This window comes from Macaca nemestrina, chromosome 14 (assembly GCF_043159975.1).
Source record: "Macaca nemestrina isolate mMacNem1 chromosome 14, mMacNem.hap1, whole genome shotgun sequence".
Taxonomy (NCBI): domain Eukaryota; kingdom Metazoa; phylum Chordata; class Mammalia; order Primates; family Cercopithecidae; genus Macaca; species Macaca nemestrina.
This window is the reverse complement of record NC_092138.1, coordinates 107,199,060-107,211,110: the sequence shown is the minus strand read 5'-3', so window position 1 is coordinate 107,211,110 and position 12,051 is coordinate 107,199,060. Positions and strand designations below refer to the sequence as shown.

General features: G+C 43.8%; 1 protein-coding gene across 2 annotated transcripts in view; it reads left to right on the top strand.

The window, feature by feature from the left end:
- LOC105463919 (protein phosphatase 6 catalytic subunit) overlaps positions 1–12,051 on the top strand; it is a 47,415-nt gene that overhangs the window by 25,924 nt on the left and 9,440 nt on the right. For both annotated transcript variants that reach the window (XM_011711346.2, XM_071078330.1), the window contains exons 3-4: positions 8,458–8,523; positions 10,968–11,109. In XM_011711346.2, the coding sequence (XP_011709648.1) occupies positions 8,458–8,523; positions 10,968–11,109 (208 nt within the window). The remainder of the gene's footprint in view (positions 1–8,457; positions 8,524–10,967; positions 11,110–12,051) is intronic.

Sequence of the window (12,051 nt, the reverse complement as noted above, 5' to 3'; positions counted from 1 at the left end):
ATTATCATTGAGTTCTTCACCAACATGCCTGCATAGTAAAATAAAATGCCAGTTTCACTTAACTCTCAATCCTTTAGAATATACATTATTTAAAAAGTCTGGCTGGGCACGATGGCTCATGCCTATAATCCCAGCACTTTGGGAGGCTAAGGTGGGAAGATCGCTTGAAGCCGTGGGTTCTAGACCAGCCTGGGCAACCCAAGTGAGACCCCCCCCCATCTCAAACTCCTGACCTCAGGTGATCCACCTGCCTCAGCCTCCCAAAGTGCTGGGATTACAGGTGTGAGGCACTGCATCCAGCCTGAGACTCCCCACGTCTAAAAAAAAAAAAACTTTTTTTTTTTTTTTTTGAGACAGAGTTTTGCTCTTGTCCAGGCTGGAGTGCAGTGGTGTGATTGTGCAATGGCACAATCTTGGCTCACTGCAACCTGCAACCTCTGCCTCCCAGGTTCAAGTAATTCTCTTGCCTCCGCCTCCTGAGTAGCTGAGATTACAGGAATACGCCACCATGCCTGGCTAATTTTTTTGTAGGTTTAGTTGAGATGGGGTTTCTCCATGTTGCCCAGGTTGGTCTTGAACCCCTGACCTCATGGGATCCTCCTGTCTTGGCCTCCCAAAGTGCTGGGACTACAGGCGTGAGCCACCTTGCCCAGCCTTTCTTTCTTTCTTTTGAGGGGGGACAGGGTCTCGCTATGTCACCCAGGCTGGAGTGCAGTGGTGTGATCTCAACTCAGTGCAGCCTCTGCCTTCCGGGTTCAAGTGATTCTTGTGCCTCATCATTCTGAATAGCTGAGATTACAGGTGTGCACCACCACGCCTGGCTAATTTTTGTATTTTTAGTAGAGATGGGATTTTACCATGTTGGCCAGGTTGGTGTCGAACTCCTGGCGTCTTGTGATCCACCTGCCTCAGCCTCCCAAAGTGCTGGGACTACAGGTATGAGCCACTGCACCTGGCTCCCATCTCTTAAAAAAAAAAAAAAAAAAATTAGCCAGGGTTGGTGGTCTGAATCTGTAAGTCCTAGCCACTCAAGAGGCTAAGGTGGTGGGAGCATTGCTTGAGCCCAGGAGTTTGAGGCTGCAGTCAGCTATTATTGTGCCACTGCACTCCAGCCTGGGCAACAGAGTGAGACCCCATCTAAAAAGAAAAGGAAAAAAGTCTGTGTGATGAAATGGGAAGTATGCGTAAAGCATATCTGCTGCATGCTGAAGAAAGATGGTTTACTCAAGGAAAAGTACTTGTGGGTTGGTCACGGTGGCTCACACCTGTAATCCCAGCACTTTGGAAGGCCAAGACAGGCAGATCACCTGAGGTCAGGAGTTCAAGATCAGCCTGGCCAACATGACAAAACCCCATCTTTACTACAAAATACAAAAATTAGCCAGGTGTGGTGGCAGGTGCCCGTAATCCCAGCTAGTCAGGGGCTAAGGCAGGGAAAATTGCTTGAACCCGGGAGGCGGATGTTGCAGTGAGCTGAGATAGCACCATTGCACTCCAGCCTGGGTGACTGAGTGAGACTCTGTCTCAAAAAAAACAAAAAAAACAAAACAAACAAAAAAAAAACCCCAAAAGAAAAGGAAAGAAAAGTACTTGTGAAATTCTTTGAGTCATGAGTTAAAATAACTGCTTTTTTATGGAACACTATTTTTACTTGAGAATGACTGACAAACTGTGATTATTTAGACTTGGGTATTTGGCAACTATATTTGCAAAAGTGAAGGAAGTGAGCCAGTCACTTCAAGAGAACAATTGACAGTATTTGTTGCCGATGACGAAAATTGAATTTACTAATGAAAAATAGGAATTTTGGAAAATCTGAGTCCACCACTATGAGGCTAACAGTTTCCGATACTTTCCTGAGATGAGATGAGAAGTGATATTAACAAATATGGTTTTTTGATGATATAAAATGCAATGTCATTTTCATTTTTCAAATTTCTAGTTTACCATTTCTCAAAGTGTAAGATAACAAATGTAACAGAGTATGAAAGTTCACTGTTATAGGCCGGGCGCGGTGACTCACACCTGTAATCCCAGCACTTTGAGAGGCCGTGGCAAGCAGATCGCTTGAGCCCAGGAGTTTGAGACCAGCCTGAGTAACATGGTGAAACCCTGTCTCTACTAAAAGTACAAAAATTAGCCAGGCGTGGAGGTATGTGCCTGTAATCTCAGCTACTCAAGTGACTGAGGCATGAGAATTGCTTGAACCTGGAAGGTGGAGGTTGCACTGAGTCGAGAATGTGCCATTGCACTCCAACCTGGGCAATAGAGCTAGACCCTATCTCAAAAAAAAAAAAAAAAAAAGAAAAAGAAGATCACTGTTATGGCTTCAGATTTCATACTGCGGTTAACTTTTAAGTTTCATAAACTGCCACTTGTCAAATATTGGTACAGTATTAAAAGAATACACACAGTTACCTGAAAATGTTATTAAAATACTCTTTCCTTTTGTAACTGCTTATCTGTGTGAAGCTGGATTTTCCTCATCTGCTTTACTCAATATATCCCAACAGACTGAATGCTGAGGCAAGTCATATGACTAGCCATGTTCTATTTAGCCAGACATTAAAGAGATTTGTGAAAATGTAAAACAATGTGAGTTCTCCTCTTACTAAACAATTTTTATTTTATTTAAAATGTGTTTGTGATACTTTTTGATGGGTATGTTATTGATTTTTTTTTTGAGATGGAGTTTCACTCTTGTCACCCGGGCTGGAGTGTAATGGTGTGATCCTGGCTCACTGCAACCTCAGCCTCCCAGGTTCAAGTGATTCTCCTGCCTCAGCCTCCCAAGTAGCTGGGATTACAGGTGTGAGTCACCATGCCTGGCCTGTGTTATTAATTTTTAAAACTTAATTTAAATATTTAAAACTTCTGAGTTTTAATCTCTAATATGGTAAATACCGATTTGTAAAACTTACATAACAGATTTTGAGGACTTCTAGTTTTTAAGATCACAAATGAATCCTGAAACCAAAAAGTTTGAGAACTACTGGGCACACTGGATGTTTCCTTGCCTCTGATGAAAAAAAATTCCACTTCTCAGACGGGCGCGGTGGCTCATGCCTGTAATCCCAGTACTGTGGGAGGCCGAGGTCGGCGGATCATGAGATCAAGAGATGGAGACGATCGTGGCCAACATGGTGAAACCCCATCTCTACTAAAAATACAAAAAGTAGCTGGGTGTGGTAGCGCATACCTATATTCGCAACTGCTCAGGAGGCTGAGGCAGCAGAATTGCTTGAACCCGGGAGGCAGAGGTTGCAGTGAGCTGAGATCGTGCCACTGCACTCCAATCTGGGTGACAGAGTGAGACTCTGTCTCAAAAAGAAAAAAAAAAAAAAAAAAAAAATCCACTTCCCAGGCTGGGTAAAGTGGTACATACCTGTAGTTCCAGCTACTCAGGAGGCTGAGGTGGGAGGATTGCTTGATCCCAAAAGTTTGAGACCAGCCTGGGCAATATAGTGAGACTCCATCTAAAAAATAATGATAATTAAAGAAAAAAAAAATCGGCCGGGCGCGGTGGCTCAAGCCTGTAATCCCAGCACTTTGGGAGGCCGAGACGGGTGGATCACGAGGTCAGGAGATCGAGACTATCCTGGCTAACATGGTGAAACCCCGTCTCTACTAAAAAATACAAAAAACTAGCCGGGCAATGTGGCGGACGCCTGTAGTCCCGGCTACTCGGGAGGCTGAGGCAGGAGAATGGCGTGAACCCGGGAGGCGGAGCTTGCAGTGAGCTGAGATCCGGCCACTGCACTCCAGCCTGGGCGACAGAGCGAGACTCCGTCTCAAAAAAAAAATCTACTTCTCAAGATTGTTTTTGGTTTAAAATGGGAGCAGAGTGTCTGAAATATGAAAAACATAGAGTAGCTGGGTGCAGTGGCTCACGCCTGTAATCCTAGCACTTTGGGAGGCCGAGGCCGGTGGATTACCTGAGGTCAGGGGTTTAAGACCAGCCTGGCCAATGTGACAAAACCCTTTCTCTACAAAAAAATACAGAAATTAGGCAGGTGTAGTGGGCCGTGCCTGTAGTCCCTGCTACTCGGGAGGCTAAGGCAGGAGGGTTGCTTGAACCTGGGAGCCGGAGGCAGCAGTGAGCCAAGATTGCACCACTGGACTCCAGCCTGGGTAACAGAGCGTGACTCCATCTCAAAAAATAAGAGGGAGAGAGAGAGACATAGAGTAGACAGTAGATATTATTTGACGATGAGGTAGGTGCCTAGTAATGTAGGATGAAAGTAGGGCTGGACGCGGTGGCTCACACCTGTAATCCTAGCATTTGGGAGACCCAAGCGGGTGGATCACCTGAGGTCAGGAGTTCGAGATCTACCTGGCCAACATGGTGAAACCCCGTCTTTACTAAAAACACAAAAATTAGCGGGGGTGCGGTGGCAGGCGCCTGTAATCCTATCTACTCGGGAGGCTGAGGCAGGAGAATCAGTTGAACCCGGGAGGTGGAGGTTGCAGTGAACTGAGATCGTGCCATTGCTCTCCAGCCTGGGCAACAAGAACAGAACTCCATCTCAAAAAAAAAAGGAAAAGAATTGCCCAAGTTCTCAGGAAATGGGAACCTATGTATCACTGACACAGAATATTTGTCTGCCTGTATGTCTGGTAATTATAGACTTTAAAAGCTTTTGTTTAAGAACAGATATCTGGCCGGGTGTGGTGGCTCACGCCTGTAATCCCAACACTTTGGGAGGCCGAGGTGGGCAGATCACGAGGTCAGGAGTTCAGGACCAGCCTGACCAACATGATGAAACCCCATCTCTACTAAAAATACAAAAATTAGCTGGGCCTGTTGTCATGCGCCTGTAATCCCAGCTACTCAGGAGGCTGAGGCAGGAGAATCGCTTGAACCTGGGAGGCGGAGGTTGCAGTGAGCCGAGATCATGCCATTGCACTCCAGCCTGGGCAACAGAGTGAGACTCCGTCTCAGAAAAAAAAAAAAAAAAAAAGGACAGATATCTGTAAACATCAATAGAAAAGTTTAAGGATACTCTTCTACCATATTTTTATAAAAAACCTGACTTTTAAAACTTTTTTAATGTTCACTTCCTGACTTTGTGTATATACCTACTCAATTTTTTACATAATGGAATTGTATAGTTATATTATAGGTATTGTTTTGTGTTCCATTCTTTTCCCTAGTGATTTTTGCATTTTGCTACGTGGTTTTCATCATAATTATTATTCGTGACCTCGTAAGGTCCTTGAGTTGCTAGATCTTACTTTAAGATACTCACTTACGTTAGTCATGAAGGCTGTTTCTTTTGATTTTTTAAATGATGTCATAACACTTTTTTTTTTTTTTTGAGACAGAATCTTGCTCTGTCATCCAGGCTGGAGTACAATGGCAACATCCTGGCTCACTGCAACCTCTGTCTCCCGGGTTCAAGTGATTCTCCTGCTTCAGCTTCCCTAGGTAGCTGGGACTACAGGTACCCGCCGCCACGTCTGACTAATTTTTGTATTTTTAGTAGAGACTGGGTTTTGCCCTGTTGGCCAGGCTGGTCTCTAACTCCTGACCTCAGGTGATCCACCCACCTCAGTGTCCTAAATTGCTGGGATTACTATGAGTGAGCCACCACACCCGGCCCACATTTTTTTTATTTTATTTTTTTTTTGAGACGAGGTCTTGCTCTTTCACCCAGGCTGGAGTGCAGTGGCGTGATCCTGGCTCACTGCAACCTCCATCTCTCAAGTTCAAGTGATTCTCCAGCCTCAGCCTCCCAAGTAGCAGGGATTGATTACGGGTGCCCACCACCACGCCCGGCTAATTTTTGTATTTTTAGTAGAGATGGGATTTCACCATGTTAGACCCGGCTGGTCTCGAACTCCTGACCTCAGGTGATCCACCTGCCTCGGCCTCCCACAGTGCTGGGATTACAAGTGTGAGCCACCACCGTTCCCCGACCATAACACGCTTTTTTTTTTTTTTTTTTTTTGAGACGGAATCTTGCTTTGTTGCCCAGGCTGGAGTGCAGTGGCATGATCTTGGCTCATTGCAACCTCTGCCTCCTAGGCTCAAGCAATTCTTGTGCCTCAGCTACCCAAGTAGCTGGGATTACAGGTGCAGGCCACCATGCCTGGATAATTTTTGTATTTTTAGTAGAGATGGGATTTCACCACGTTGACTAAGCTGGTCTGGAACTCCTGACCTCAAGTGATCCACCTGCCTGGGACTCCCAAAGTGCTGGGATTACAGGCGTGAGCTCCCGAAGTTCAGGGATTACAGGTGTGAGCAGCCCGGCCTGTTAGCTAATTTTCAGAAGATAGATACATTTTATACCTATCTAAAGTTTTTTTTTTTTTTTTGGTCTGACTTTTTAGACTGATGGAACATTGTTATAAAGGGTGTTACTTTATTTCTTTCAGTAGTTAATATTTCACTTTCAGTTTTCTTCACTTTGACTAAGATTCCTATTAAGTGTTTAAAGCTTAAATGATAATTTTATTTCAACTGTAAAAGATGAATGTGTTAGAAATAGTTAGTTGTAGTTGGTCCAATGTATTGTAGTCAGTTCCCTTAATCCAAAATAATTTTTTTTCCAGAAAAACTGTAATGCTTTCTTTGGAAATTAGAGCTAGGATAATAATCGAGTTGATTGAAATTTGACAAATGCACAATTTGCGAGTTACCACATTTCAGTCAAATAGAAATATGATGAAATATGATTGGGTGTTGCCGGGCACGGTGGCTTAAGCCTGTAATCCCAGCACTTTGGGAGGCCGAGGTGGGTGGATCATGAGGTCAGGAGATCGAGACCATCCTGGCTAACACGGTGAAAACCCTGTCTCTACTAAAAATACAAAAAAAAAAAAAAAAAAAAAGCAAGCCAGGCATGGTGGTGGGCGCCTGTAGTCCCAGCTACTTGGGAGGTTGAGGCAGGAGAATGGCGTGAACTCGGGAGGAAGAGCTTGCAGTGAGCTAAGATGGCCACTGCACTCCAGCCTGGGTGATAGAGCGAGACTCTGTCTGAAAAAAAAAAAAGAAATATGATTGGGTGTCATGGCTCGCACTTGTAATCCCAGCATTTTGGGAGGCTGAGGTGGGAGAATTGCCTGAAGCCAGTAGTTTGAGACTAGCTTGGGCAAAAAAGGGAGGCCCTGTCTCTATAAAAATTTGCTGGGCATGGTGGTGTGTAACTGTGGTCCTAGCTATTGAGGAGGGCAAGGTAGGAGGATCACTTGAACCCAGGAGTTTGAGGCTGCAGTGAGTTATGATTGCATCACTCCATTCCCGCCTGGGTAACAGAGCCAGACCCTGTCTTAAAAAAGAAACAAAAAATGATGAAATATGTAATTTTTTTTTTTTTTTTTTTTTTTTTTTTGAGACGGAGTCTCGCTCTGTCGCCCAGGCTGGAGTGCAGTGGCCTGATCTCAGCTCACTGCAAGCTCCGCCTCCCGGGTTCACGCCATTCTCCTGCCTCAGCCTCCCGAGCAGCTGGGACTACAGGCGCCCGCCACCTCGCCCAGCTAGTTTTTTGTAGTTTTAGTAGAGACGGGGTTTCACTGTGTTCACCAGGATGGTCTCGATCTCCTGACCTCGTGATCCACCCGTCTCGGCCTCCCAAAGTGCTGGGATTACAGGCTTGAGCCACCGTGCCCGGCCGTAATTTTTTTTTTTAACTGATCATTGAGAAGAGACTCCATGGCTGTGGAGCCTGAGGGTACATAACTCTCTTTTTTTTTTTTTTTTTTTTTGAGACGGAGTCTCCCTCTGTAGCCCAGGCTGGAGTGCAGTGGCCGGATCTCAGCTCACTGCAAGCTCCGCCTCCCGGGTTCACGCCATTCTCCTGCCTCAGCCTCCCGAGTAGCTGGGACTACAGGCGCTGCCACCTCGCCCGGCTATTTTTTGTATTTCTTAGTAGAGACGGGGTTTCACCGTGTTAGCCAGGATGGTCTCGATCTCCTGACCTCGTGATCCACCCATCTCGGCCTCCCAAAGTGCTGGGATTACAGGCTTGAGCCACCGCGCCCGGCCCATGACTCTTAACTGTAGAATATGGGAATATCTCTGTATGACACTGTGAAGTGTCATGTAAGTTCAGTTTGGAAGAAAAAGAGATATCCACTTGTTTCCTTAATCTCTTGTCTCATTGAAATAGATACAGAATTTGGGTTGGCTGTTAGATTAGCTTACTGAGAAATTGGACAATTTGTAAAGGATGTCAGAATTCTCAAGAGATAGATGGGGAGATGTATGAAAGAAAATGAGAAAGGGAGCCTATGATAATGATCTAGTAGTGGTTTTATGGTAACTGAGCTTTATTTGGTGCTTTTTTTAGTCGTGAGAACTGTGTGCTTGGCAGTTTGGCTTACACTTTATTTCTTAAAAATGTAAATATTTGGAGTCCTCTTAACTGCTTCTTTACACATTTCACTCTCAGTTTTGTTGTTTTGCTTCTTAACAGGAATTTGTAATCAGCATATATTGCATTTCTTTTATAGTTTTATGACCTTTGTGAACTGTTCAGAACTGGAGGTCAGGTTCCTGACACAAACTACATATTTATGGTATGTAAACACCACTGATATCAAGTGCTTGTTTAACATGGAAAGGATCTGACTTATTAAATGTAAATTGCATAATAATTTTTTGCCATGTGACAGTCCCCATTTCAGTATATGAAAAGGTGTGTATTAGTCCATTTTCATGCTGCTGATAAAGACATACCCGAGACTGGGCAAGTATAAAAGAAAGAGGTTTAATGGACTTACAGTTTCACATGGCTGGAGAGGCCTCATAATCATGCAGAAGGCAGGCAGGACCAAGTCACATCTTACATGGATGGCAGCAGGCAAAGAGAGAGAGAGAGACTGTGCAGAGAACTCTTGTTTTTAAAACCATCAGATCTCACGAGACTTACTATCATGAGAACAGCACAGGAAAGACTTGCCCCCATGGTTCAATTACTTCCCACCGAGTCCCTCCCACAACATATGGGAGTTCAAGATGAGATTTGGGTGGGGACACAGCCAAACCATATCAAAGTGATTGTGTACTTTTCTACATTTAACTATGTCCTCTAATTAATTGCCTTAGTAAGCCACTGTAGATAGGGTTGGGTAATAGCTATCAGTAATGAGTGGGCATAAAAATAACCCAGAACCCCTGGTTTAAGGCATAAATCTTCAATTGACTATTATTTATTCAAACTTTTTGAGCATTCATTTTTATCTCTTGTTAATCTATGGATGGATGAATATACATACCTACACATTTGCTATTAAGGTAGATGTTTGCTTTTCTTTTGGAATGTAGTGTTACTGTTGAACTTTTTCTGGATCCTTCTCTCATTATCTTTCCTTCTGAAAGTTTCTGGGTCACTTTCCTATTTTTTTTTTTTTTTTTTGAAATGGAGTCTCGCTCTGTTGCCAGGTTGGAGTGCAGGTGTGATCAGCTTATTGCTACCTCTGCCTTCCGGGTTCAAGTGATTCTCTTGCCTCAGCCTCCTGAGTAGCTGGGATTACAGGCGCGTGCCACCATGCCCAGCTAATTTTTGTATTTTTACTAGAGACGGGGTTTCACCATGTTGGCCAGGATGGTCAGGATCTCTTGACCTCCTAATCTGCTGGCCTCGGCCTCCCAAGGTGCTGGGATTATAGACATGAGCCACCGCACTTGGCCACTTTTCTTTCAGTTGTTTTCCTATTGGTGTAATATTGGCCCAAGTCAGATATTAATGGGAAGTGTAAATAGTATATTATCATATATGGTTGTTAAATGCAAAACTGAACCTAGAACGCTGTTATAATTATGGTATTTGTTTTTACAAAAAAATTTTTTTTCTTCAAGTAGGCAGCTCTTCCAATACAGTTAAAATGATTTCTTTTTTTTTTTTTTTTTTTTTTTTTTGAGACGGAGTCTCACGCTGTTGCCCAGGCTGGAGTGCAGTGGCGCGATCTCGGCTCACTGCAAGCTCCGCCTCCTGGGTTCACGCCATTCTCCTGCCTCAGCCTCCTGAGTAGCTGGGACTACAGGCGCCCGCCACCGCGCCCGGCTAATGTTTTGTATTTTTAGTAGAGACGGGGTTTCACTGTGGTCTCGATCTCCTGACCTTGTGATCCGCCCGCCTCGGCCTCCCAAAGTGCTGGGATTACAGGCTTGAGCCACCGCGCCCGGCCAAAATGATTTCTTAAAATAGAAAATTATTTTATCTGGGCATGGTGGTGCACACCTGTAGTCCCAGCTACTTGGAGGCTGAGGTGGGATGATTGTTTAGGCTCAGGAGTTCTAGACCAACCTGGGCAACATAGTGAGACCCCCATCTCTAAAAAAAAAAAAAAAAATGAATTTTTAAAAATTAAATTACTTAAAAAATACTGGTTAACAGATGACCAAATCAACTAATGCAGGTAATAGAGGATTGAAAAAAATGGTGGTTTTGCCAGGTATGGTGGCTCACACCTATAATCCCAGCACTTTGAGAGGCCGAGGTGGGCAGATCACAAGGTCAGGAGTTTCAGACCAGCCTGACCAACATGGTGAAACCCCTGTCTCTGCTAAAAATAGAAAAATTAGCCAGGTGTGGTGTCGGTGTGCGCCTGTAATCCCAGCTACTCAGGAGGCTGAGGCAGGAGAATCACTTGAACCCAGGAGGTGGAGGTTGCAGTGAGCCGAGATTGCGCAACTGCACTCCAGCCTGGGTGACAGAGTGATACTCTGTCTGGAAAAAAAAAAAAGCAGAAAATGGTGGTTTTTCAGGGAAAGTTCTTGAGAGAATGGCACAGCAGATTCTTGTAGGTTTCCCTGGAGTCCAAAATCTTGTTTCTATAAACATTTAATAGAAACAGTTTGTTTACTTCTATTTTAATTTTTGTTAAAATCAAATTTCCAAATATTTCAGTATGTAACTTTTTATTGTAGTTATGAACCATGAGTTTGTGCAGTTTGATGTAATTTGAAAAGAATATTGTGGCTATTGTATTGTTTGTAACTGTACACTTTTACTTCACAGGGTGATTTTGTAGACAGAGGTTACTATAGTTTGGAGACCTTCACTTACCTTCTTGCATTAAAGGCTAAATGGCCTGATCGTATTACACTTTTGCGAGGAAATCATGAGAGTAGACAGATAACACAGGTCTATGGATTTTATGGTAAGAACTCCTATTTCTCTGATTCTGAATATTATTTTACTTTCCTCTTTGGAAAACAAAGCTACACAAGTCATACACATGCTTTATGTATATTATTTTCCCCACATCCTCACTCCTTCACTCCTCCCCAACAATTGAAAATCTTATGCTGGAGAGATTACTGTTAACTTTTTGGTGTGCATCTTTCTAGATCTGTGCCTCAAAGTGTAGTCCTTAGTTTATCTTGCTGGAATCACCTGGGTTCTCATTAAAAATGTAGATTGTGGGCTGGATGGGGTGGCTCACACCTGTAATCACAGCACTTTGGGAGGCTGAGGCAGGCGGATCACAAGGTCAGGAGATCGAGACCATCCTGGCCAATATGGTGAAACCCCGTCTCTTCTAAAAATACAAAAATGAGCTGGGCGTGGTGGTGCATGCATGTAATCCCAGTTACTCGGGAGGCTGAGGCAGGACAGTCGCTTGAACCAAGGAGTCAGAGGTTATGGTGAGCCAAGATCACGCCATAGCACTCCAGCCTGGCGACATAGTGAGCCTCCGTCTCAAAAAAACAAAACAAAACAAAACAAAAATGTAGATTGCTGGGCCTCACCACAGATTTATTAATCAAAATATTTTGGAGTGGGAATCTAGAATCTGCTGAAGGTGAATGTTCTGCACAAATTGGAGAGTCCATTCTCATCTATTTTGTGTGTGTGTGTATTTATGTGTGTTTATATATGTACAAACACACACTAAAATGGGGTCATACCTGATTTTTTGACTTTATTGTCATGTTTATAGCTGCATCATATACCATATGGATGTACCATAATTGATGTATCAGTTTTTTCTCTATCATTAGACTTTAGAGTTGTTTTTAAGCTGCTATTACACATCCTTTTACATATATCTCTGTATGCTCACTCCAGAGAATGCTAGGACCTCAGGGATCAGAAGCAG